The sequence below is a fragment of the Indicator indicator genome, chromosome 16, assembly GCF_027791375.1.
Source record: "Indicator indicator isolate 239-I01 chromosome 16, UM_Iind_1.1, whole genome shotgun sequence".
In the NCBI taxonomy this organism is placed as follows: Eukaryota; Metazoa; Chordata; class Aves; order Piciformes; family Indicatoridae; genus Indicator; species Indicator indicator.
The window spans coordinates 7,423,275-7,451,138 of NC_072025.1; the positions used below are offsets into that span (position 1 = coordinate 7,423,275).

At 41.3% G+C, this 27,864-nt stretch overlaps 3 protein-coding genes across 4 annotated transcripts; 2 read left to right on the forward strand and 1 right to left on the reverse strand.

Moving 5' to 3' along the window:
* Positions 1 to 218: 218 nt before the first annotated feature.
* TM2D3 (TM2 domain containing 3) lies at positions 219 to 5,279 on the forward strand. Of its 2 annotated transcripts, none has more exons than XM_054388005.1 (6): positions 219 to 306; positions 1,436 to 1,534; positions 2,347 to 2,504; positions 3,049 to 3,223; positions 3,803 to 3,878; positions 5,031 to 5,279. In XM_054388005.1, the coding sequence occupies exons 1-6, from the start codon at positions 219 to 221 to the stop codon at positions 5,194 to 5,196; spliced, it is 762 nt and encodes a 253-aa protein (XP_054243980.1). In that variant the 3' UTR covers positions 5,197 to 5,279. The 2 variants fall into 2 exon arrangements, with proteins under 2 accessions (XP_054243980.1, XP_054243981.1); XM_054388006.1 differs by having other exon boundaries at positions 1,439 to 1,534.
* A 1,280-nt stretch (positions 5,280 to 6,559) lies between these two features.
* Positions 6,560 to 15,973, forward strand: ADAL (adenosine deaminase like). The gene is made up of 10 exons (XM_054387929.1): positions 6,560 to 6,607; positions 8,266 to 8,396; positions 8,904 to 8,964; positions 9,707 to 9,794; positions 10,353 to 10,434; positions 11,213 to 11,339; positions 12,020 to 12,100; positions 13,088 to 13,226; positions 13,719 to 13,819; positions 15,113 to 15,973. Exons 1-10 carry the CDS (start codon positions 6,560 to 6,562, stop codon positions 15,302 to 15,304), a joined length of 1,050 nt encoding a protein of 349 aa, XP_054243904.1. The 3' UTR covers positions 15,305 to 15,973.
* A 3,536-nt stretch (positions 15,974 to 19,509) lies between these two features.
* On the reverse strand, positions 19,510 to 26,665 carry LARP6 (La ribonucleoprotein 6, translational regulator). The gene is made up of 3 exons (XM_054388182.1): positions 26,472 to 26,665; positions 21,644 to 21,836; positions 19,510 to 20,580 (listed from the first exon to the last, which is right to left on the reverse strand). The coding sequence occupies exons 1-3, from the start codon at positions 26,663 to 26,665 to the stop codon at positions 19,510 to 19,512; spliced, it is 1,458 nt and encodes a 485-aa protein (XP_054244157.1).
* Positions 26,666 to 27,864: the final 1,199 nt, after the last annotated feature.

Genomic DNA, 27,864 nt, shown 5'->3' on the forward strand with positions numbered 1-27,864 from the left:
ATGGGTAACATTTCAGCTGCGTCCTCTGTCCGGGTGGCATGGTTGTGCTGGGGAAAAGCGAGCTGCAGTCCCAGGCTCCCTAGCTTTACACGGTAGCCTTCCGGCCGAGCCCAAGGCGGGCTCCCTCCCCTCCTCCCGCCGCGGGCTCGGTCCCCACCGCGCCTGAGCCGGGGCTCGTCCGGCGGCCCCGCCCCTCGCCGGGAGCGGTGGCACGCAAGATGGCGGCGCTGGCAGGACTATGCGCCCTGCCAAGGCTCTGCGGTGTGGCGCTCTTCTTTTCCCAGCTCTACGTTCTCTCCGGCCGCGGTAAGCGCGGCGGCCGCCGCCGCTTTGCCCGAGCTCCCCCTGACGCGGCGGATGGGATGGGAGAAGCTGGGGGGCGTTAAGGACCAGGAGTTTCCGCTTGCCTGTGACCTCGCTGTCGGGCCGAGTGCTCCAAAGCCCTGACTCGGCAGACGTCCGGCAGCACCTCAGCGCAGGGCCTGCAGGTGCGGGTCGGTATCTTGATCGACTTCCGCATATCCCTGAGGCGGGGGGCTTTAACGCGCCTCTGGCGGGGCCGGCTTTTGAGCGGCTGAGCTGGAAGGGTGACCGTGACCTCTGTGGGAGATGTGGAGCCCCTTACCGACGGGGCGGAGAGAACCAGGTGCTCCGGGCATGGTTGCTTCCAATGAGGAAGCAATGGGAGGGAAGGACCTGTGCAGGGCTTAGTCCTTCGTGTCGAGATGCTCCGTGTTTGGCCAAAAGGAGGGCTGGGCCCCGTTCGCCGGCTCGCCTGCTGCTCCAGGCTTATTTAGCGTCTTCAGCGAGCACTCCTGGGTGTGAAGCGTGTGTGATCCTGAAATTCTACTGGCGAGGTACCGGGGCTCCGCAGCACCCTCTGGCTAGATAAACATGTCAGACCCGTTTGCGTTCCCACCCGGGCTGTGTGTGTGCTGCCCTATGGATTCAGGCACAGATTCATATCCCTCCGAGGGCTGCCCAGCCCTGAGTCCTTGAAGTCGAGGGGTTCGCTCAGAGACAAATGCACAGCTCACGCACAGACACAGATATGGTTGCCAGCTAGTTCTAGTCCAGCTTTCTATCAAAGAATTTGCTCGATGAAATGCTTTTGTTCAGTAGCAAATACTGTGTAAAATATGCTTTCTGAGCAGTGCTTAATTCTCACGAATGAAAAAATAAAACTTGTGTGAAAGGAATGATGCTATTTTAATGCACATTTCGATGGTGAAAGGAATGATGCTATTTTAATGCACATTTCGATGTTTAATGCAAATATTTATAGAACAGGAAAACAGATTTTTTAAAATAATTTTTTATTTTCATTAAATTTTTCACTTGTAGTTTCATATCAGTGTGTTGAAATCAAAATGTTTTTTCTGAAAATTAGTTTTATTCCAGAAATACCGATTTTTCTATTTTTATTTTCTTGTAGCAGGATCTTTGATGAGCACAAAGCATTCACAGCCACAGTCTACCTTTGCAAAAAGTCTAACTTCAGCAAGTACAGATACTCCTTATTTTAAAGCAGCAGGTACAATGTTGCATTTTTTTCTTCTGTATTTCTTTTATGGGCCTTATTCCTCACTGCCTTGAGTTCAATTGTAAAGTTCCTGATTATGTCTTAGAGATGTGTTATAGTATAATACATTGTGAATTACTCTTAAATGACCTTAACAATAGAAAATTGTTCTACATAAAATTTTACAACTAGAAAACAACCAGTTTGACTGCCGTTGTGGTTCATGTGTTTTAGATCCTCTCAAGATAGTGGAAATTCTCAAAAGACTTCATTGTTATATAAGAACTTGTTACTGTTCCCTATTGAACATAAATACAGTTTCTGTAGCTTGCAAAGGTCTGTCAGGGTTGGCTGAAACACTGCTCTTGCTAGTCATTTAAAAGATGATCTTATTCTGAGCACATATAAACAGCAAATGGCTTAGCTAGATGTAAACTTAGAACTGAACTAAAAGTAGATTACGTGTGTCAGCCTGTTGCTATACCTAAACTGATTGCTTCCGCTGAGAAAGTCTGGATGAGGCAGCACTAATCCAAGATAAGCTCTGTCCTGCTATTGTACTGAATTGTGGTGCTGTGCTGTCCTGCACAGAACTTCTGCAAGGTCCTTGTAGGGTATCTGCTGTGTTGTGCTGCTCACTTGGCTAACACAGTGCTTCCCACAACCCAAATTTACAATGCTCTTCACTGTGTAATAAGGAAAGCCCTTTATGTGGTGTCACTGTGTGCTTGTGTGTGTGTATATATATGTATAAAACATTTATATATATATACTTATATAGGTTTGTTTATTTGCTTTCTTTATTCATGTATTTCACCTTTCAGAAAGTACGGAGATTCCGTCTTATGTGACTAAGTGTCCTAGCAATGGGCTTTGCAGTAGATTGCCACCTGATTGTATGACATGTAACACAAACTATTCCTGTATCTATGGGAAGCCAGCCACTTTTGATTGCAAAGTCAAGCCACACGTTCATTGTGTTGTAAGTAATTTGTTACTTTCAAACCCAGATTTGAGACATTTAATTAAACTGTGGGATCATGTCATATAAAAAAAAAAGTATTTCCAAGTACTTACAAAGGGAGGTTTGCAGACCTGTGGTGTATTTAATGTGATTCAACTGTTGGCTGTTGCTGAAGAGGCAGATCTGCCCTCCTGTTTTGCCTTTCTTGTGTTGGATCTTTTTGCAACGCAGTTGGGTTAAATCAATTCGTTGACCATTCAAAACTGAACTGTCCTGAAAGTGGAGAGACTGAATATATGTCAGAGATACAAACTGATTTGCATGTGAGACGGAAAGAGGCCTCCTTTTGGCAGTAGCCTTGGACTGGAGGAAGAACTGCGCTTATTATAAACTCAATTTTCTGATGCTGTTGTTTCTATTTTACTTTACTACATAAAGGTAGCAAAGAGGGTAACTGTTACTCTGCCCAAAATGTCTGCCTGTGGAATGTAATTTGGTGCTGCATGCTGTGATTTTTTTTTTTTTTATTGCTAGAGAAGTGATAATGCTGGTTTTTTTACAGGATGAGAATAACCATGAGCAGGAGAACTTTACAATTAACATGACCTGCCAGTTTTGCTGGCAGCTTGCAACCACTGATTATGTGTGCACCAATTCTACCAGCTGCATGACAGTTTCTTGTCCACGACAACGATACAATGCCACTTGTACAGTACGGGATCATATTCATTGTCTAGGTAAGGGGGCTAAAGCAGATCCTGTAAAGAAACTTCTTTCTAAAGAATTTCTTAAATGTTTTTGTGATGGGTAAATAAAATGATTGTTTATGTCAGTTGCAATAACAACTGGCACCTTGATCAACCTCTTGAATTTTTTGGTAGTTACACTTTGAATTTAAGCATAATAGTGACATCTAATGTAAATGTTGACTTTTAATACTGTTGTGTACCTTCACATGAGACAAAATAATTGTGTTTTATCAAAATCTGTGAATTAAACTAATTTGGACAGCACTGCTAGAATCAAATATCAAATCTCTTAGCAGAACAACGAATAAAATTCATGCTAGTTTCACCCAATGAACTTAATTTTTCCCTCAGTTTGTTCAGTGACCTTGTGTGTTCTCTGATGTGGGACAAAGACTGGAACAGAGGACCGTAGAGTATAAGCTTCTGTGTTAACAGTGTTTGTTTCAGTTAGTGTCAACCCTTTCAGACTCTTCTTTGAGATATACAGTATCTTCTTGCTTGTTATTTTTGTGCTCACTATGAGGTCTCTGTTTCTACATTAATGTTTGAATGTTTTCTGACTTATAGGTAATCGTGTCTTTCCTAAGATGCTCTATTGCAACTGGACTGGAGGTTATAAGTGGTCTACTGCCTTGGCGCTAAGGTACATGAGAACTATTAGATAATGTCAAACTAAAATATTATTTGAAATAGATTGTTTTTCTGATGGGTGTTTTTTAATGGCGTACTGAATAAACAATTCCTTATAGTCTATCTTAGATTTTGAAGGTATAGGATGCCTGGAAATTTCGCATGCAGTGATGCTAGCTGCTGTCAGTAGAGCTGGAGAGAAAGAATTTTTCTGCATCAAATATATGTTCTTCAGAGTAAATACCAGTGATTCTCATGCTTCACAAAGTGACCCATTTTCTAAGTAGAGAGGACGTTGTCTTTTATTCTGTATGGTGTCAAATGATGTACAAATGCTCCAAAAAAAATCATCTGTGGATTTACTGTGTTGTTTTTTAAACAGGGCTGAAAATTGGCTGGATTACTTCTTGATATGCAAAACAAATGCAGCTGTTTATGAATTTGATAGTTTCACTGCCCTAGCTGCAGCTGGTGTATGTTTATTACAGTTTCCTTCCCCACTGTAGTGGCTTAGAAATGCCTTAAGATGAAGTTTCTTGCAGAAGAAACCAGTATAGCAATACTGAAAGAAACTATTATTTCAGGAATATTAAGCCATTAAAGCACTGCCACAGTGATTTAAAAATAACTGAAGTTCTTTTCATGGAAAGACCTTTTCATTGAATTTTAATTCTTTAGAAGTGGTTAATAAGGTAATTAGGGTAGTAAGACTCAGCATTCCTGGAGCCAAAGGTACAAGAAGACTGACAAGAAAAAGGTTTTAACACACTTCCATTTATAAGAAGATCTGCTCTCTCTGCCACCATCTGGAGAGACTTCTTGTTGCCTGACTACTGCATCTGGCTGAATTTAGCATTTGGGTCTGTCTCTGTAGCTTGTTGGGTTGTTTTTGTTTTTTAGCTTCTACTAGCTTAGAAAAGTTAAGAGACATTTATACCTTTGAGAGTTTGGAGGTTTATTGCTTGTTATGAATGAGAAAGTGTCAACTCTTTGGATAGTTTTAATTAGCTAAGAAACAATCCAGTCAACTCTTTGTACAAAAAGTGTGTAGTTTCTTGAAAGGTGTAGAGCAAAACTACCCTTAAGTATGTTATCAACCTGTGTATGGGGACCTGAGTTCCTTTAAAAATGCTACTAATAATGAATCATATTTTTGTTCTTACAGCATCACCCTTGGTGGATTTGGTGCAGATCGTTTCTATTTGGGTCAGTGGCGGGAAGGTCTGGGAAAACTCTTCAGCTTTGGTGGACTTGGAATATGGACGCTGATTGATGTGCTGCTAATAGGTGTTGGCTATGTGGGGCCTGCAGATGGTTCTCTTTATATTTAAATGTGGGTGCACCGTGTTCTGGAGAGGAATAATTGCTTGGAAAGAGCTCTTGAAGTGAAAGAATATAGAGATCTGAGCCTTTAAGGTAGAATGAAGAAGAATGTTTGTTCTGTGTACATACATTTTAATGTACAGTATCTGTACTTAGTTTGCCTTTAACTAAGGTAAAATAAAAGTGTGGATCACCAAGTTGAAATTGATTTCCTTCCTTCTATGGACATGCTGGTTTTCTATGAAAAAGGCTAGACAGCTAGCCAGATTCTGCCCTGTGTTTGAACTTGGATGATCTGTCAAGTACCAAAAGAGATAAAAGCTAACTTGAATAGTGAGATGCGTGATGTTTACTTCATGTTTGAATGCTTGAATTCAGCTTTAAACCTGACTTCCCTAAATACATCAGTAATTATTTATTTTTTTCATATTTGTGGGAGGATAATTTATTTGTCAAAATTACTCTGGCAGTATGTAGATCCCTGTGATTTATGATGTTAACTACCTTCATCTCTGTTTTGGGGTATGGCAAGAGCTAACATATGCTTAGTTATTTGTTGAAATAATGTTAAGATTTTAGGATTGTAGTAAGCTAAATATGAAATAATTGAAATAGATTTTAGGGTTGTTTCAGAATATCTTTATTTCAGTCAAGTTCGACCTCTGTATTGGTGAAAGATGCAATTCATATTCCTGTGCTAGCAAGCTTGCCCAGTTAATGAGAGGGGAAAAAAAAATAAAGGGGGTGGTGGCATCATGGATGTGCGTGTGCCCTTAGGACATAGTACCGGGCAGCTTGCTGTGCCGTGGCAGCACAGCTCAAGACAGGGGAAGAGCTTCCTGCCTGCCTCTGCCAGCTCCCTCTTGCCGGTCCTTCTACCATACCCTGGGCCTGGACTTTCGCTTCGGCACTAGAGCTGAAAATCATACCACTTCAATAAACTTGAACTTGAAGCTGTTACGGAATTAAACATGAAGAGTGGTTTTATGGCCTCGCGTCGCTCCTCCTGCGCCTGCCTTTCGCTGCTCGGGTGGGTGACGGCGGGAGGGAGGAAGGCAGCGGGGAAGACGGGGATGAGAGGCAGGGCCGTGGCATCGACCCCGTCCCGAACATGTATACTGGGTGTTCGCCCAGCGGCTGGCAGCGAGCGTAAGCAGGGGTCGGCTCCTGTGCGGAGGAAACGCAACCATGGGGCCGGGCCGGAGGGCGGGGCCGGGCCGGAGGGCGGGGCCGGGCCGGAGGGCGGGGCCGGGCCGGAGGACGGGGCCGGGCCGGAGGGCGGGGCCGGGCCGGAGGGCGGGGCCGGGCCGGAGGGCGGGGCCGCTCCTCTGAGGGGAGCCACGGCCCGCCTTCCCCGGCACAGGAGCCGTCATGGCTGCGGAGCGGGAGTTGTGCTTCTACCGGCAGCTGCCTAAAGTGGTGAGCGGCGGCGGGCGGCCCGGCCCCTGCCCATTCCTCTGTCGGCGGTCGCGAGCCAGGCGCGCGCCCTGGCTGCGGCGGGCGGGTGCGGGGCCTCGCTATGCTACCGGGCTCGGGCGGGGCGGAGGGCTGAGGGTCTGGCAGCGCGGTAGCGCGGCAGCACTGCGGACGGACGGACGGGCGGACGGACGGACAGACGGACAGACAGACAGACAGCTAGCTGCTGTTCCTCGGTTCTTGTCGAGTGTGAGCTTTTTTAAGGGCCTTCAGCCCACTTCTGAGCGCGGTGGGGGCTTTGCCTGCCCAGCTTCTCGGTAGGTCTTAGTGCCTAATCTTCTTTCAGTTAAATCAGTGAGTGTGATCTTTATTTCTTGCCCTGTTTTTCGCCGCGGCCCCCTAAAGAAGGCTGTCTCAGATAACGCTTTTCGCCCGTGTCCCGGCGGGTGTGCCTCGGCGTATCTGTGGTGCCCGTGGCTCCGTGTTGCAGCCTTATCAGTGTGGCCCTTCGGGGTTCGCGCGGCAGAAACAGCGCATCCCAGCCGAGAGTTTGTGCTGCAGAGGCACAGGTGCCCAGGCCACATTGCAGCACCCTCGTATTCTTGTGCCCCTTTTCAGTAAGATGTTTTTCAAGGTTTGTGTTTAATGTCTGACTGAATTCTGTGAGATAGTTCACTTGTAAGATTGAGAAATTGGATGGAGTAGTAATAACATGTATCTGGTTTGATTTCCAGCAGTGGTAAGCTCCTGGTGTGTAGCTGAAGTTGTGCACTTTTACAGTTTAAGGTCATCCAACTCCTTTTTCTTTGCTTTTGAACTTAATACTTTGAAACAGAAATCTGAAGTGCAACACCTCACAAAATTAAAATAGATCTTGATGGAGTTAAAGTTTCAACCTGTTTACCCATTGAAGAATTGAAGAAATATTTCTCCATTTTTTATTTTCCCAGTGAGAAAGATGTGTTCCTGGGGGATGAGGGGATAGTTAAAATGGAGATGCTTTGCAGATACATTTTGAATTAGTTAAGAGGGCATTAGGGTTCTTTGTGTCAGAAGCCAAGAGATCCTAAGATGGAGCAAAGGTGAAGTGAGGAGTAGAGCTGAAGATCATGAATTTGGAGCCCAAAGTTAAAGATTGTCAAGAGGAAGTCAGGCAGAAAGCAGTGTTGGACAAAGGAGAGCAATTACACCAGTTGCTGCTAATGGGTACAGGTACCATCTTCCTAGATTGCTGGTGTGAGTTGAAGTGTCAAAATGTGAAAAAAAAAATATGCACACGTTCCTGTTTTTGAAAAAAGAACACGTTTAACTTGCAGTGGATGGGGAAGGAGTTCTTGAATCCTTAGTATACCTTTCCTAGTAGTCAGGCAGCTGTTCTCCTCAGCCCGAATTGCGCTACTCTAACGGTAAGTTGGAGAGCCAGCTGTGCTTCCACTAAGATCAGTGCTAACAACAGCCCACCAAGCAAGAACTAGTAGGACAGTCTCAGTTGAAATGGAGTATGCCAAAGCATGAGGAAATAACTATTAGCCCAACACTAGAGATAACTTATCTTCAAACTCAGAGTGAAACAAGGATACAATAACAGTAATATAAATAAGATGTAGAAGCCATTCTTTTCACTCAGCACAAATCTATAGGTTGTTTTTGTTTTCCTCTAGGAACTTCATGCTCATTTGAATGGCTGTATTAGTACTGCCACAATGAAGAAACTTATGGCCCAGAAGCCGTACCTTCAGATCCAGAATGGAATGACTATGATTGACAAAGGAAAGAAAAGAACCTTAGAGGAGTGAGTATACACCTGTTTGTGTGTGATGGACATTTCCTGAGTGTGTTTTAATTAAGTGCAAAATAGAGAAATGTGTGGCCTTCAACACTGACTGCAGAAAATACATATTTGAGTTTCACTTACAGTACAGTCTGTTAGATTTTTGCTATTTGTAGCTATAGAATGCCTTCTTAAATGTTTGCAAACTAAATGGAAATCTAATGTTGATTAATTCCTTTTTGAGTGAAAATTTTCACTTGTAACTTATGTTCATCAGAGAGAACTGGATTACATAGTTTCCTTTTTTTGAAACTTCATGTTTCACTTTGTGCTTAAAAAAGCTTCGTGGTAACTAATAATTTCTGCTGCAAACGTATTGTTAGTCTCTAAATTCAGAAATTGCTGTCCAGATGGACTGGTTAGTTGAGCATAGTACATTTCATGTTTTCAGAGAGTGGGGAGGTTATTACTGAATGCTCATTTTTTGTTCAGCATTTTTTAACTCTTTTTTTTAACTCTTTATTTTAGATGTTTTCAGATGTTTCAGATTATTTATCAGATTACCACTAGGACTGAAGATATTTTACTGGTAAGTTAATTGAAAGTTCACTTAAAACAAGAAAGCAATATGCACAGGCAACATTAGTTGGACTAAGAGCATTAAGTTCTGAATAACAATGTCAACAATGGTCTCTTCAATTGGCGGTTGGAATAATTATTGCAAAACAGGTTAATTTAAAAACACAGGAGTTTATGTAACTTTTACATTTAATTTTTGTAAAAGCAATAATCTCAGTATGTTGGCCATTATGACCACTCAGACACTTGGACAGATAATGTCTTAAAAGTGTGGTGTCTGCTCATTGTTACCAAAGCTTTGATTTACTCGTGGTCTGTACATACCAAAACTACAGAACGAGGCTTGCCCATTGTTCAGGAGAACCGTCAAGGAGAACTGTTGTGGGATCAGAACAGGGAGCAGAGACTGGTGTAGTGCCCTCTTCTTTCCTCCTGTAAAGGGTCTTTTAGGCAGCCTGTTAAACAGGCTTGCAGGAAAGGAACAGCAGGTGTGAAAGGGGTTATCATGTGAGGAGTATTTCTTTTCAGACAGGAAATTCTGATTTGTCCTGACTCTTCAGTATCACTGAGGGAACTAAAAGTCCCCTCTATGGGGTAGTATTTCCAGAGATGGAGAGCACTAAAAATGTAGAAAGCCTAGAAATTTTGAGTGTTTCATTCCAGAAAGTAGCTTGGTCTTTTAGATATAAGGAAAAATATAACCAATTATGCACATTACTTTTATGATGCTGAATGTGCTCATTCTTAATCAGATAACTAAGGATGTTATTAAAGAATTTGCTGATGATGGTGTCAAGTATCTGGAACTGAGGAGCACTCCTAGAGAAGAAAAGTCCACAGGTACACCCTGCTTTGTGTTTGTAAGTCTGATATGCTATAAAACTTAGTTAAATTATGTTAATAACAACTGAAGTCAAATTTAGTCAGTTCAGTAAACATGCACTTTAAATATTTAATAATCAAAAAACATGCCACTTTACTGTTAGATTTTTGAGGTAAAAAATGTGTTGATTATATCTCTGCTGCCTAAGAATTTGGAAGATTCACTTCAGTATGACATCTGAGTCTGATAATATTTTTAGTGTCTGATTTTATTACTTTGTCTTGTTTTCTTTTATATGTGATTTTAATAAAAACGTGTAAGACAAGTCCTGTTGCAACTCTCTGGTTCACACTAGGATATTTTCCTTCTTTGAGATACTTAGGAGGAAACTCAATTCAAATGTATGCTTCAAAGTAAAGCTATATTTATAAACAGAATTAGAAGTATACAGATTAGAAGGCTATGAACTAAAATTGAAGGTGCAGATTGAAACTTAGCAGTCTAGAGAACTTTGTCTGCAACATAGTAAAATTAATTCAAATATGCTTATTCCAAATGTGTACATTTGTTTGTAGGTATGTCCAAAAGGATGTATGTTGAAACTGTACTTGAGGGTATAAAGCAGTGCAAAGAAGAAGGCTTGGATATAGATGTAAGGTAAATAAAGCATATGAAGTATCTCGTTTCAAAGTTTTGTGTAGTCTGATGCTTGGTTGTGGTTTGCAGAGAGGTTTGCAAACTCTTTGCATAGGAAAGAAAATTGTTCCTAAACTAAATTACATCAAATGGGAACAGGTGATTCATCTGGAAACCTGAAGTTTTGTCTTCCTCTGAATTGATAAAGAATGAAACTGGGTAAAGTTTCTCAGCTCTTAGACTGCCCATTCTCTGCAACATTTTCAGGAAAAGCAGTGTTTTTGATTGAAATTGCATTGAAGACTCCTTTTGCACAGCCTAGAATTAAGCAAAGGTTTTGCTTAATTAGCTGTACAAGCAACCTGCTGTAAATGTAGATGTAATCAGCAGAGACATTTTAGAAGATGTCAGTGGTTGCTTGGAGGTAGTCTGCTTGCCTGTCTTTCGTACTCTCAGTAGCAACCCTTGATAAATTTATTTGTGGAAGCTGAAGAATTCTCATTTTTCATGTGGGCAGCTTGGAGAGGTTGCTTGCCTGCTATGGCAAGCAGCAAATGAGCAGTGTGTTGTTCTCTGCTCCTCCCTCTCCCCATGGCTATTGCATTTCACAGGCTAATGCGTTTATCTAGTTTGTTTCTCTCTGCACTTTGGTATCCTTGTTCCTTGAACTGTTTCCTACACAAATACTCTCTGTCCTCAGCCATGAAGTATGTGAAGTGCCTTTTTTGTTGGTATCAGATTTGTTGGTCTCCTGATACTACAGGTTGTATTTAACTCAGTATGTACATTTCTGTTCTAGATTGTTAATAGCAATAAATAGAAGAAGTGGCCCAACAGTTGCTAAGCAGACTGTTAAACTTGCTGAAGAGTTCCTTCATTCCACTGATGGGATTGTAGTAGGACTTGACCTCAGTGGAGATCCTACTGTAAGTTTTTGGTTTACTTTGGTCTGTTCTTGGAAAAAGATACAAAATGTTTTGTAACAGCAAGTGGTTCAAATCATACTTAATTCTTACAAGTTTTCGTCTGATGTTTGTTGCTACTTTGAACGGCTTGCTTGTAGTCTTGATACCAGATTAATCCCTATTGCTATGAGAGGCTAAAAGAGAATCAATAGGTTAATATATGGCACTGAAAAAAAGAGACACTGAAAAGTAATGTTAATCTGGGAAGTGTCTGTTACTAAATTGTCCCTGTTAGGTTGACTGGCTTGAGGCAAGTGAAATAATACTGCAAGTGAACACTAGTTTAAATTTTGTTTAGGTGCACCAAATGCTTATTGCCTATTAAGAAAGTAGAAATGTTTGAGGATAGCTGTAGAGCTGAAATGAAATAGCTCTAGGTGATAGTTGTAGAGAGGATATCAAAATCAAGACAATTGGCTTGTTGGTTCTGGACATCATCTGCACTACTGACACTTGAACAGTTTATCTAAATTGTGCCCATATAGGAGAATATTATGTGACTTGCAGCATTCAAAACAGAAGTAATGTGAAAAGAATTTCATATAACTATTTAAATAAGTATTACTGCTGGACTTCCCAATTACTGTAATAGGAGTTTTGTAAAACAAGTTATAGCATGGTGATGTGTTTCTGTCTTCAAGGCAGGACATGGTCAAGATTTTTTGGAACCGCTTTCAGAAGCAAAAAAAGCAGGTCTAAAGCTGGCATTGCATCTTTCAGAGGTAACAGTTTTCTTTATTTTGGTCCTTCTCTGTAATTTCCATTCTATAAAAAGCTTGATGGAAACTAAAATGAAGTCCTGTGCATTCTGAACATCTCAGGTCAAAGTAGCAATGGTTTGGGGCATTTTGACAAGAGAGTTAAAACCAAGGAGAAATCTTCAACAAACTGTTCTGAATCAGAACTGTCAAATTACTGTACTATATCTCTTGGGGGTTTAGATGTGAATTCGAAAAGCAGTACTATTGATTCACTGATTTCTTGGTAGTACCTTATCAGAAATCATGTGTAGTACAATTGCATGTTCCCATGAGTAGTTCTGTTAGCTCTGCTTGTATCAGTGGGTGAGCTGGGCTTCTCCAGACAATCTGTTGAACTGGTGGCTGAAGTTTACTCTGACAAGGCTGATGAATACTGAAAATTTTCTTATTTATTCAGGAAATTTAGCATGACATATGATGTCACAGGTCTATTTATACTTGTTTCTATTTAATTAAGGAGTTTTTTTCAGGATATTCCTGCATGCTTCTCTGAAAACTTACTGCTTAATGTCTCAGTGATCTCCTGGTTCTGTTTATTTTTTTTGTTTGGTTTGTTTTGGCTTCTTGCAGTTTGAATTCTTCATGCATCATTTTTTTAATGTCTCAGTTGTTAAAGGTCGTCTTGACAGGGTGGTTTTGAAACTGAAGCATACAAGGCTGATGTGAGGGCTCCAACTGAAAGTACTTCAGAACTGCACATAGCTATTATCTGTTACCTGTTTTCACATAACAGTTTAGGATTATAGCATTTCTAGTTTGTAATTTCAAGTTGAGAGTCAGTTTCACGCGTTGCTATTTTGTTTACAGGCTAGTAATGCAGATACTCAGTCTCACTAAAGCTTTCTTTTGGATAAGATAAGCTGTGAAAATAGATCTTGAAGTCTGTTGTAATTTTTCAATGTGCTGCTTTATGTTGCCTTGACAGAATGTGAAATGTGTCTTCTCTAGATTCCAAACCAAGAAGAGGAGACCAGAATTCTCCTGGGCCTGCCTCCTGACAGAATTGGGCATGGAACATTTCTTAACTCTGCCACAGCAGGCTCAGAAGAGTTAGTGTCACTTGTTCGACAGAATCACATACCCATTGGTAAGAAAAAAAAAGTTAAGATGACCTGGTGATCTCTGAATTTTAATGTATCATACCCACTGCTGCTCTGGTAACTCAGATCTGTCTTTGGGCAGAGGTGACTAGAAAAAGGTGGCAGTGTATGGGAGAGAATCGTCTGTAAAGGTTTGCTGGTAACGCTGTTGTGTTTTTGACACATATGTGGCAGCAGAAAACAAATGATGTCTCAGATAGGAACAAAACTAAATCATAACTTCTAATTACTGTGCAAAACTGTGTGATGTCTCTGTATCTGGTTTGTAACTCCTTAAACTTCATACCCAGCCAGTAGTTAAGAAGAAGTTGATTACTAAACTTTACTCAGAAGACATTTCCAAATATTTGAAGCATAGAAAATCAAGGAAACAACAATATCTGATTTTAATTTTCATTCAGGAACAGAAATAAATCAATTAATGTGTCAAAAACCTGTCTTTTGACATGTATCCTTGTTCCCTCTTTATTTTTCCTTAGAACTTTGCATGACGTCAAACATCAAAACTCAGACAGTGCCTTCATGTGACAAACACCATTTTGGCTACTGGTACAACACTGGCCACCCTGCGGTACTTTGTGTGAGTTTTTTGATTTTGGTCATATGTTTAGGCAAAGAGGCAAATGAGTGTGAAATGAGAGAAGTATTGTCTCCTATTATGGGTCCAATCTGACTTAGTAACAATTTCTTGCAGCAAGTCATCTGCTTGTGGGAAAACATAATACTCTGTTTGAGAAGTGCTTTTAATACAAATGGGAATTTTTAGTGTTTCTCTTGGGTTTATTGTAAAGCCTGACCTTTGTTCTGTGTAGATCAGAGGATCAGCTATACATGCATTAAACTTAACTGCATGCAGACAGGTTTCTTGTAAACATACTGTTCCAGTGCTTGCAGGTGAGCTCACGCTTCCCTGTGTATTTATTGTATTGGAGGAGAGAGGGCTTGAGTTCTCTTCACAGCTAATTAAGGTCCTTAAACGTTGAAGTGCCAAGTACTTTTGCTGGCATTAGCAGGATTTTAACATCACCCTGTTGCTTTAACTCCTATAATTTGTAGCATTATCCAAGTGTGTGTCTATAGATCAATATTGTGCTTATCATTCAAATAAGCCTCAATCCTCTATTGTATAAAGGATTACTGAGTTTTGAACCCTGTTCTATTAGGTGAAAACTAATTCACCATTAGAGATGATTTCTGATCTTTTAAATTGTGAAAAATCTAGGTAACTAGTGAGGTCACATAAGAAAGCAGGTTACCCATAAAAGCCTGAAAATGCAAGGGTAGTAGGAGATACCACAGTGTCTTAACAGGTTATAGTTAGCACTGTTTTCTCTGGGGACACAAGGACTCTTGATTTGTAGATAATCTCATTAACCCTCAAATAATCCTAACTTGCTCCTTCTAGATGAATAATCTTTAGGTGGCTTTCAATCACTAGCCCAGTACTTGAGTCATCATCAAGAAATCACTTGATTGACACCAAGTGCAGAAGGTGAGACAGTTTCTTCCCTGGAGAAGCAGGAATACAGAGCATGCTTAATTCCCACATCTGAGGAAAGGCAAAAGAGGAATAAAGAGATCTGCACACACTGACATAGCTTGCATGTATGCAGCATTTGATAGCCATCTTCCTAGCAATTTTTATAGGCATTCCTATTTTGTTGATAAATTGTGCCGTCACTTTAACTTTTCTTGTATGTTTGAATAATTTATTAAATTTGAATGAAAATGGGACAAATAAAGTATGAAATAATTGCCCACAGATGAAAGAATAAAATGTGCAACAGCAAGATAAAACTGATTTGCAGTAAAAACCCTTTTCAATGCAGAGCAACTAACTTAAACTTTTTCTTTTCTTTCCATTTAACTCCAGACTGATGATAAAGGCGTCTTTGCAACAGATCTGTCACAAGAATATGAGCTGGTTGCAAAAACATTTAATCTGACTCGATCACAGATGTGGGATCTTTCCTATGAATCAATCAACTATATCTTTGCTTCAAGTGTAGTAAAATCGAAGCTAAGGCAACAGTGGAGTAAACTGAAGCCAGCTTTGTTTGATTAATCAAACTCCTTCTAAACAGCTTGGGTCTATTAGCTTAGTTAATAAGCTTTTTTTAATGAAGTCCCAGTTTTTTTTTCAGACTTCAGGTTTATAAATCCAGTCCATAAACTGTGCCTGTGCAAAATGAAAACAAGAGGAGTCCATCCTTTGTTAGTGGGGACAGAACTAAATGTTCTTTCATAGTTGAGGATTCTCAACCAGTGACTAAAATTCCAGATGTGTCACCACATCAATTCTCTCCAGTTGATACAATATTCGTAAAAAGCACTTAGTTGGAAGTATGTTACAATACTACAAACATTTGAGAGTCAGGCCAAAATAAAGGCACAGCTGTTAGGGTTTAAAATGTCTCTGCTGGCAGCATTACACCAAGCATATCATATGTATGGTATGCATAGGTGGCTTTTGTATTTTTTTTTAAACGGAAGTTTTGAGCAATCGATTGAATGTGAGGATGGAAACAAACTCAGGGAGAACGAAGTATCTGTCCTAAAGAACTAAATATTGTTTGTTTTTACTGGTGTACATGCATGACTGTAAATTGTGTGGTGTATTTGGTGGTGCTCAATAATGCACTGAGCACCAATAGTGTTTAGACAAAGTTAAGAATCTCAAATGCCTTAGCAAACTGTGTGCTACCTGGGGGAATGGTCTAATTCTAAAAATGCTTTTTAGAATTGCTGTTTGTTTCTTCTAAAAGAACAATAAAAATTGCTTCAGGCTCCATGTTTTTTGAAACTCTGCTTCAGGTTTGTATGTGTGAGAGAGATCTACAGAAGAGAAGCACCTGTAACCTGCTGCAAGATGGGAGTGTAGTCCCTGTAACATACTTGCTGACTGCTGGCAGCACCACCTCTGCTCTGACAGCAGACAGGGCACCTTGGTTCAGGTAGTGACAGCATTCCTTCTGCCTGTCTCTCTGCATGCACGTGTACATTTTTGTATCTCAATATTGAAGCTGATGTATGAACATAGATGTGTGTATGCATAGAAAAGTATGTAAGTAGATATGAACATACACATGCAACAGCATCTAAAATTAGGTATTGCTAGCTAGTGTAGGAAGTGACCAGAGAGAAGGTATTTCAGATCTAGAATGTTTATACAATAATCAAACAAGCAAACATTCTGGCATCTACAAGGAATACCGAATATGAATACAATAATACAAAAGCTGTTTATGACTTCAGTGTTGGTGTGTTAAAGTACAATCAGCATAAAGTAGTTGTTCTGGGTCCAGAGTGGCAAACAAAATTGAAAAGAGGAGGAAAAAAAAAAAGGTTTTGGGGGGAAGGATAGCAAAGAAAGCTTGAGAAGGGTAGATTTAGACTGGAGATTAGGAGGAAATCCTTTACAGTAAGGGTGATGAGACACTGGAACAGCTTGCCCAGGGAGGATGTGGATGCACCCTCCATGGAGGTGTTCAAGGGTAGGCTGGATGAGGTCTTGAGCAACCCAGTCTAGTGGAAGGTATCCCTGCCAAAGCCAGGGAAGTTGGAACTAAATGATCTTTGAGGTCCCTTCCAACCCAAACCATTCTATGAATCTATGAAATGGATATGTTTCTGTGGCTACCTGAGGTTCCCACAGAATGTTTTCCAAGCAGAAAACATTCCTTTTGGAGATGTGGGAAAATTACGAAGCAGAACTGTGGTTCCATATGTTCTTACCTGAACTCGGAATAAGGCCTCATGCTGACTTTTATTTATAAACACTAAATTGCTTTCCAGATAGTTTCATTGATCACTTTGTTGTTTGGCCAGCTTTCTATTTTCTTTCCACAAAAATAATTACTACAGTAAGTATTTTCTTTTTTTAATGAAGAGCTTTCTACAGACAGACTGAGCAGCTCTGGGATGTTGCAGTTAGGTATTTGTCTCAGGATAAGTGGGCCTGTACTCCAGGGAGATGGCATTCTCCTGTAAAAGTTTTATAATATTTTTACATGTTACAGTCTTCTAATAGCTTTCCAACAATATAGAATTTGGTTTATTAGTGAATAAAGCCTGTTGACTTCCTATTTATTTACTAAGGGGTCATCCTTGGTGTTATTGTCAACTGTTATACTTTCTTAAGCAAAGTAAGTTTTAGAATTTGGTGTCTAATGAGAACTTTAATTTCACACTGTTAGCATTATACAAAAGTAAGGTTGATTTTTAAGGTTTATGTGTTGAATCTAAACACATACAGATGTGTTCATTCAGAGAGCTTAGTAAATGCTGGTGTTTTCAACTTCGATTTTTCCCTGCAAGCATACTGCCTTAGAGATTTTTGACATTATGGACTATGACATTTAGTTCTGAGTATTTCCATTTAATTGACTTCTGTGCATCTTTAGTGCCTTGAAGCAGTTGTAGTACTGCCCTCAGAGCTTGGTACATGATGATGCATGGATGCCTCATGGATGCCAAGTTCCCAAGTTATTAATGAAACAAGTGTTCTGGATACATAGTGAAACAGTGCTGTTACATGGCAGCCAGAGTTATAGAATCACTCCTCTGAAGATTGTTACTTAGCTGGCACTTAGGATACTTGCAGATGCACTGCTGTTTTTAAACACCCCCCCCACACACTTTGTGTTTAACAGTATTTATATTATCTTGGCTGGTAATGGAAGTCAGGAAGCAACTTGGAAGATTGCATTTCTGTGAGGTAAAAGAACCAGGAATACATTTGGGTGGCTAAAGAACAATACACAGAACTGGGGGGGGGGTGTTTTCTGTGTATTGACTTCTGTCACTGCAGTTATTTACACTGCAGTAAGTGTTACGCTTAGAGTGGAAATGAAAGTTCAAAAGGATGTGGGGAAGTTTTGGACTGAAGAATCATCATCTGATCAGAACTTTTATCATGCAGAGTTCCCAAGTTGTCTGTTAGAAGCTGACACTTTATGTTCTTACTATTGCTGGGCTGTTCTTCAGAAGCACAACTTAAAACTGCAAAGGTTCCTTCTTTGGCTTAAGGTAAAATTACAGTTAATTTTACATTAAACCTTTCTCGCTGAGCCTGTTAGATGAAGAGTTAACAGTGAGATAACCATTGTTTAGTTCAGAGTTTTGTATAAAAATGACTGCAACCTACAGTTGGAGTGAAGCATCACCACTGATGTAATCATCAGTCATGAGGCAGAGGACTGTTTTCCCCTGAATGCTGTGGAAATTTTGGGTAACTATTTGCATAAGATGAGATTTAAGTTGCTATTCAGGTGCAGCTCAACTTTAAGTAAACAAAATAGATCTAGTTTGAGTTAGTATTTGTGTTTATTTCTCTCTGATAATATGAGCCAACACTATACAGAACAGTCTCCAATGTTCAGTGTCTATTTGCATCACATGAAAGTACACATTGGTCCTACTAAGCAACATTGTCTTTGGAGGTGTGTGCAAGCAGAGAGCAACTGCTCACTGTAGCCTAAGTTCTCTCAGAGTTCCTCTTGAGACAAACACAGATGGTTTCCAAAAATTCTATTCCTTGTGATTAGGCTGGTAACATACCACAGCTTATCAAAATACAACCACTAAACTCAGTATTTCATGCTGCTCTTCAGGATTATAGCTTTGAAAATAATGTAGTTACATGAATTATTTCTATACCTGTTTCTATATTTAGGCATTTCAAACTAATATATTTTAAAAATAATGGTGCAGATAAGGGCACTGCATGAGGTAAGTGCCTAAGATGATGAAGAGACTGGTGCATCTCTCAAAGGAAAGGCCTAGAGACCTGGAGCTGTTTAAACTGCAGAAGGCTCAGTGTGGTGAAGCTCATCAATATTTTTAAATATGGGAAGGAGTAGAGAAGATGGAACCAGGCTTTTCTCAGTGATACCAAATAACAGGAAAAGGAGTACAAACTGAAACCAGGAAATTCAACTTGAATGTAAGGAAACACTTTCTACTGTGCGGGTGCTTGAACATGGGAACACACTGCCCAGACAGACTGGGGAGTCTCTGTCTTTGCAGACGTTTTAAAACCCCAAGTGATCTACTCTAGTGGACCCTGGCTGAGCAATAGAGGTGGACTGGACAATCTCCAGAGATGCCTTCCAACCTCAACTGGTCTGTGATTTTGTAAAGTGAATATACAAATATACAAATCTTTAAAAATAAAATACTGACGTAACTTAGTTGCTCCAGTGATAACTTTTCACCAGGCTTGAAGAAAAACAGTTGACTGACTTGTGAGATCTCTTTTTAAAGAATGATTTATTCATTTTTCACAGCCTTCTTTCTTTCACATCCACTGTGGAATCCTTTGGTGCCATCAGGACCTTTAGGCAGCCGCAGCACCCCTACAGGTAGACCATCTGCATTTTGTATTTTCCGAGCCAACATGGGGCTACTGACAGGACTCTTCTCTTGTGTTACAGTCTGAGCTTTTCTTCTCTGTACCCAGGGGCTGCCAGAAGGAGTGATACTGCTGTCTGAGGAATAATCTGTACATTTCCTTGGAATTTCAGGGCTTGTGCTTGGGTTAAGCTTGTTGTCTTTGGCCAGTGGAGACTTCTTGGTTGCTTTTCTGAGTGAAGATGGACTGTTCCAAGGACTTGATCTGGGTGACACATTAGGACTTAGATGGTTGTTTGGGTGAATGACGAGGCTCAAATTACTCATAGTATTTTTTGCAGTACTTTTGCGCCCCGACAGTGGTGATGTAGGATTACTCTCTGGGTCAGAGGAGCTGTTTGCTGAAGATTCATCACCAACAAACTGAAGTTCCTCAACTCTCTTGTAAAGGGATCGAGCCTTCTTAAAACTCTTGCTGCTATCTTCATCACGGTTCTTGTCTTTGGGAACTTTTTTCTTTGGAGGTTTCATGCCTATTAGGACAACTTTCATGTCCGTCTCTTTCTGTTTGGCACACATGAAGTCATGAGCACGTACAGCAGCATCTACTTCTTCAAATTCTATAATTGCACATTCCTGAGTTCCCAGTTGGGTGTACCGATTGCCGACCCTCCTGATATCAGGTGGTAGATCCTTACCAGGCTTGAGAATACGAATTGATGAAATTACACCAAAAGTTACAAAGGTTTTAAGGAGATGCTCCATTATCCTTTCTTGCATGCATCCATTTTCTGGTTGTTTAAGAGCCTGCAGCTCTGAAATCATGTGGATATCATACACCAATAACATCCTGGTAGGGAGGTTTTCACTTGGAAACACCGGCACTGGAGTATTTCTTCTAACCTTTCTGTTATCGTCGTTGAGCTCAAGAGTGTCTGAGTACTTTAGTGCATAGGCTGTGGTTCTCCAGTCACGGGTAAGGTGTTTCACCTTGAAGAAAGACACAAGTTAAGCAGTACAATTCACCAAACCCTCTCAAACTCATTACAGAAAGTGTAAGGCATATGCAGGCTCCAGTCTATAAACAGAAAGCTGGACTGAAGTTTCACAGAGCAGACTTCAGTGAAAGCGTAAACAGCTTTCCAGATACAGTGAGCATCAGTGAGCTCCTGTAAAGCTTGCATTCTGTTCAAGCTAATGAAAATAGGAACTGATACTCAGGTGCTCAAGTGACATTCAATTATTCTGTATCTAGACCTGAGCCATGACCTAGATGCATCTTTTGTGGGTTTTATTTTGTTACATTTGCCAAAAACGTAGTTTTGCCAAGTTTAGAACTTTACTTTATTGAACTGATTTTTACCCCCTCAAAAGTATCTGTTCAAAATAACCCCAAATTTTTCCATTTCCAAGGACTGTTTATTATTGGTGTGATCTGTCTGAAGTGGTCTGAGGAAACTGGAGTACCTTAAGTTCGAGACTGAATAGCTCTGCAAGTTGTTCAGATTTAGAATCTTGACAGTGTTTCTAATGTAATCTTAGAAGTCAGTTACATAACTAGATGTACACAGGAGTTGCTAATGTTAAAAATCAAACAAACAAAACCTCAAAAGACTAAAACCCATCTCACTTTTAAGTGACTTCAGTTACCAGATACTTTCTACCACTCTTAATTTTTGGATCTCCATACATTTGCAAAGGTCAGATTCACCATCCCTTCTCAGAGACAAGCAAGTAACTTTACCAGGATTACTGAGCTAGTCATGAGCAGCTGATCTAGATGTGAATTTATCTAGTGTCCCAATTACAATGCCCTGCTCTCTCACAGAACAATTTAAAGGCTTAGTTGCTCAAAAGCTTATGATTTCCCTACCCGGTCATGAATAAGTTCAGCAATTCAACACATCAAAACTGAATTGACCTAGGAGAGGGGCAGATAAAGAGGAACTCTCTAAAACCACCTCTACAAAATAAGTTATTTTCATCATATTTCTCCTACTGTTTTTAGATTCATCATGCTTCAGACACTTGAAGTCTTAAAAAGTTAGCTTACCTTCTTAAAAGAAGTAAGGAGTTTGACACTGACATAGCCCATCTTGTTTCTTCTCACATGCTTTAGAAGGAAGGTATCTTTCTCAAGGTTCTCATCTGAGAAGTAATACTCAATCTGTGCTACTAACTTCTGGATAAGGTCATTTTCTGGTGGTTTCCAGTTCTGGTCAGAGTCATCATCATTTTCCCCACCACTGGAAGACAGTTAAATCATTTTGTTAAACAGGTCTTCATTTTACATAGTGGATTCAAAATGAAAAGGCATAACTGTGATGGCGATTCCAATGTTACATATGGGCACTGAACCAGTACCACCCTATCCATCTGAGGCAGGAGGGCAGCTCAGAGGATGAAGCCTTCCAGACAGCACAGTTCATGAGCAAATTCCAAAAGCTGATCTCTGTGTAGAACAGACATACACACTAACATCTTAAAATCTCTGCCACTCAAATCCTACCCCAAAATGTGAAATGCAGGTGCATAGGCACAATGATCCTTCATTGAGTGTTTTTTTTTTTTTAGTCTGAAGCTATCGAATGTAGGTTAGACATTTGTGTGCTTCATGTGCATACCAGTGAATGGCTGCTCCAGTCTGATGCAACCATGAATTCTCAAACCTTGTCATTGCATGAATGCAGGATCCAGTATCCAGGGAGTGAGAGGACTACTGCACTTTTTACAGATCACTTCCAGAGTGACAGAGTAACTTAACTAGCAGTTTATCAAGGGGCTTATACGGCATGTACATTTCAGATACAGGACTTGTGTGCAGTAGCAGCTGGGCAGGAAGCAGCTGTACTGCACACATACACAGATTGCTAGAGGTCATTCTCATTTCCTCTCTCCTCCTCCCATGATGTTGTCTAGGTATCTGCAAAATGGAGCACTAGTACTGCTATCCCAAGAAAAGATACTATCCCAACAAAAGATATTGCAGCCAGGGATTTGAAATAAAATTCTTGCCAGATACAGTTACAGCAACACATTTGTTGCTGAAATACAAATGACTACTTAAACTGTTACCTAGCACTGAGGCTAGAGTTCCTCTGGAGACTACAGTAGTAGATGTTGCTGTGAGAACTCTAATGCACAAGTCTGTCTTAAGCCAGTCATTTCTTTAAAGCTGTTAGCAGTTTAGCTTTGCTGTAGCACCATCATGAAAGTTTCTGTTAAAAAAATGGAGTCATTCACTCAGCTACCTAGACCCTATGTATTACTTCTGCCTTCCATATACCCCAGCAACATAAAAGGAACCACCACATATTTTCCAAAAATGATCTTAAATGGCTTTTGCAGAGCTTGTGAACATAAAAAGGAACAGGCATCACACTAGAGTCCTCCGAGGCAAATCTGGCAGGGAGGATGTAGGCTACTGAATCACCATGCCTTGTGACAGTTTTGTCCCATAGTCAAACTGGAGACTGACCTTCCTGCTGACTAACATGCTGGCCATGCCTGGGTGCAGGTAGAAGCAGTGCCTAGGCAGGTACTTGCTGTACACCTGAAGATACCAATCAGGTCAGTGGGCTCTGTATGGGGAATGCCATCCCAGGTGTGACAAGCTACAGAAGTTCTCTGGGACCTGGCTTTTTGAAGTTAGGAATTTATTTACTTACTACGATTTGTCTGTTCATGGGGCAAGACATCAGGTATCTGTTGATACTCAAGCACACAACCCCAGAAGACTCCTTGTTATAAATCTCCCTAGCCACTACCTGGGGTACACTTCAAAGAATGACAACAGTGAAAGAGTGAGAAAAGGAATTTAAGTTATTTGACAATGCCAGAGGTGGAGGATAATAGGTGAAGTTATGAATTAGAATAGTAAAAAACAGTTCATGGCCAGCTGTGGGTCCTAGCTTTGGAAGGAAAAAAAAAAGTTAAGTTCTTATTTTTCCCTTGCTGCATTACTTCTCATTTTCCGTACACTACCAATTCAGAACTAGCGTGAGCACAAAAACCTGGAGCATTGTAGCATTTTTACATACCCACACCCTGCTTAGAAAAACTCACCTTCAATTCAGGATGGAGATTACAGGTTTTATGGGAGGATTTGTTAGTACAGACATTTGCAGATATTTGGAGGGTTCAGATGGAAATAAAATTAAGCATCATGCTTTGGGGAAAAAAAAAATAAAAAATGAACTGCTTGTTTGTGAAGGTCAGTACTGTCCTTGTAGTGTTGGCACTCTGAGTCAGAGTGAAACGGGTTTCATTTCACCTCTCAAAATTAAATACTGGTCACAGTCTGAACTATACATCATTTCTATATTTGGTAGACAATTCCACTTCTACAAAATCTTCAGAGCTTTTAAAACAGCCCTCACACAGTACTATATGCAAGTGTCACCTACAGCAAATGCAGACATTTATAACTAGTCCCCTATTAATTCACAGCAACAATCAACCGGTAGTATCTCTAGGGTATTTACTCTACTACAAAAGCAGTTGATAAATCAATGTCAGACCACAGTGACCAAAACAATCAGTCTAGTCACTATGCACAACTTACTTAGTTCTTTCTTCAGAGCACTGTGACGGATATACTTGTCAAAACAGCTAGGACAGACTGAAAAACAACCTTTTTAACATGATGACTCATCTGGCTCTTAGTCACACAAGAAACTAAACACATCTGCATAGAGGACAGATCTTGGGGTTTAAATATCAAAATGCATAAGCCATATAGGAAATTGTTTGGATAGAGTCTTAATGTTCTGACAAATTCTTTGTGAGACTCAGCAAAAACAAGGCAGTGTGTTAATAAGTACTATGTGGCAATACAATTTACAGCAGTAACTTGATGTTCCAACAGTACACTCACTCAAGGGCGGTGCAAGTCTGTTTACAAAAACTATTGGATACAGTACTGGGTGCCTACTAATGGTATGTGTGCTTGCAGTAAACACCAAATTTCAATTTCTATTATCATACATTATATTTTAGACTGACACAATAAAAAATTCACTTTGAATGCTCAGATTCTTCTTGTATCTGTCTGTATGCAAAATAAACTTACATTGAGCAAGAATAGCTTTACTTTTACTCATAGGAGAACCACTTGTTCATTGTGAACAGACCGAAGGCTTTTCTGAAGCACCTGGCAGCTAAATGGCTAAGGACTGAATGTCACAAATGCAGAGAGATTTCCTGAAGAACTGTAGTGTCTTCACCATGAGGAAATGGGTTTTATTTCTAACTTACAAAACCTAGAAGTTGAGAAAGAAGAATCTAAGTTGTCTGGTAGATTAGCTGGAGAGTGAAATGGCTCATTCCCAGCAGTTTTAGACTACCAGTGATATTTTCAAAGTCTTTGGGTAAATAATTCCCTATCAGATGATGCATTCCCAAAATAAATCCTTAGCCGAGGATACATGTATATGGCAAAACATGTGTGAACTCCACTCACCTACTTCTGATGTAGAGCCTTTATAGTTCTCTCCATGGCAATACCTCTGACCCTCCCTGGATCAGGAAGAGGCCATTTACAAAAAGGCAACCTCCACAAGAACTGAACATACATCAGCACTGTCAGCAAAGATTTCTGAAGACAGCACCTACTGTAGAGGATTAAATAAGCAGCATTTCAGAGTTAGCTAATTATGTGTTACAAAGCTTGAAAAAATAACCATCCTTGTCTCGATAAGCTTAGTCCAGGGCTAGAAGCTCTTAAGTAACATTGTCAAAGAAAACAAACAAAAAAATATTTTGAATTTAAGAAATCAGTAATTGGAATGCAACACTGTAGAGCGTGGTACACATCTGATTTATAAAAATAGAACAGTACCATTAGACTGTAGCAAGGCTAAGGAGACTCATTTTAAACATTTTGCTTGTGTCTAGCTATACTGGCTTCCTGTTACTGTAGCGCAGAACTGACAACTTCAGCACCTGCAGAAAATTCCCCCTCCCAAACTATCCCTCTGTGATATAAAATCATGCATTGCAGTTAATTCCCTCTGTGATTTAAAATCATGCATTGCAGTTAATTCTGAATCAGTGCTAGAGTATGAAGTGAGAGAATAGATTGGTCTTTGAACAGAACACTGAATTTCACACTACCATACCTAGATCTTGACCTGACTGCATCTGTAGCTTAAGTAAAGAGCACAAGATGAACTGCAACCAGTCACTTTTGTGTCTCTGCGGTTTTCTGGCACAAAAATCCTGGACGTGCCTTTTACAGGGCATAGATATTGGTAGGCAGCATCAGTAATAATTCCTGAAATTTGTCATTAAGTACAGACAGCACTCTGGCATGATCAAACAGTGAAGTGTAGAGCTGATTACGAAGTTGTAGCTTACACAGTTAAACTGGCCTTGGTTTCATGCCTGGTGAACTTGTTTGCAAAGCCACAAAGCAGGTCTGATTGTCAGTGCCTTAATTCTACTGAAGAAACTGAACGAAAAAAAACAAACAAAAAACCCAAAAAAAACCCCACCAAATCACACCAACCAGGACCCCTTAAAGCCCTGCTATAAAACGCAGTGAAGTGGACACGTCGAGGCAGCACTGCCCGGCGCTTCTCACCGTGGGGAAAACACGTTCCGCTCTGCACCTACATCGGGGCTGCAGGGCACCGGCCCTCCTCCCGGGGCGCCGTGAAGCCCGGGAGGAGCCAGGGCAGCTCCGGGCAGCTCCCCTCCCGGCAGCTGTTTCCCTCCTTGGAGCGCTTCCCGCGTCTCCCACCCTTCCCGCCGGCGTTGCATCAGCCGCGGCCGCACCGTTACGTGAGTGCCCGCGGCGGCCCCGCAGGCAGAGGCGAGCGGGCGGCGAAGGGGCCCCTTCCTACGCTGCCGCAGCCCGGGCCGCGCTCCGGCGTGCTTACCTGGAGCGCCCGCACCGCCCCGAGTCCTCCTCGCTGCAGCTGCCACCGCCCCGCGCCGCCGGGCACGGTGCTCCACCGCCCTCCTCCTCTTCGTCCTCCTGGACGGCCACTCGGATCTGCACGGGCCCGCCGGCCGCAGCGCCGGGCTCCGCCGCTTCGCGGTCCCCAGGGGTGGCCGGCTGCAATTGGGCCATGGCGCTCCGAGCAGAAGAGCCGTGCCGCCCGCCGGCCACAGCCCGCCGCCACAGCAGCGATGTCCGGAGCTGCAGCAGCTGCCTCCCGCCTCCCCTCCCCTTCTCTCCCCGCTGAGGCGGCGGCGCGAGGCGGGCGGTGCTCCCAGCTCCACTCCCCCGGGCGCGGCTCGGCAGGCTGCGAGGGGGTCTGTCCCTCCTCCAGCGCTGCTGACCCCGGCGCGGGGCCCGCCGGGACAGTGCAGGCCAGCCGCCCGGCCAAAGCTTGGTTCTCCATGCCCACTGAATTGCAACGACGTTTATTTCAACAACGAACAACTGGCTCCTCGCCCAAGAACAGCATCCCAGAGGGTTATGTGCAGAGTCTCGGGGCTACGCTGCTGTGTCCCGACTGCAGCGTCGGCTTTTAAGACATTCTAAAACGTTTCAGTGGAGTGCGTGGCGTTTTAAATGCTGAAGGTGAGATTTGGAAATAAGAAAACCCAGTGAACAAGGACATGATTGGACTGATGTTTTTGTAGAACGCTCCTCTGTAGAACTGCATGGTATTTAAAGGCATTCCCAGACAAAAACATACCAAACTAGAGGCCTCTTTTCTGGAACATACATCCACTTACCTTGAACTTTAAACTTGCATTACATTTCAGCAGGCTGTTTCAGCTATTGGAAGTGGAATTAGCATCCATGTTTTCAGAATTCGAATCTAAAGCATTTCAATTTACAGTGTAAATAATCATTCTTAGGCTCAGGAAGATCTTTCAGTGCAATCTGAATCCAGAATGCTAAATGCAGGCTGGATCTTTTAAGTCACCACTTGATCTGTGGCATCCTTGTTTTTGTCTGTACAAATCACCTGAACTGTACTCCACAGCACTGCTTCCATGTTTTCTTCTTAAAAAATTTGGATGGGCAAAACCAATTCTCATAATTGTGACACTGTTTGAGTCAGCTTTGCTGGCATGAACACACAACAGGGCTACTGCTCTGCCTCAAGGGGTTGGCTTATTTTTAACGTGCCTTAAGCAATGAAATATTTTGTTTATGAAATATGTTTACATGCATTGCTAACCAAACCTCTACTATTCTGCTAATGGAAGGAGAAGTATCTTGGGTAAAGGCATCACTTTTCTATTGAACTCTGTGGGAGCAGAAATATAAACACAAAACAGACATTCTAGGAGAGCACACATGCAGGGATTGTG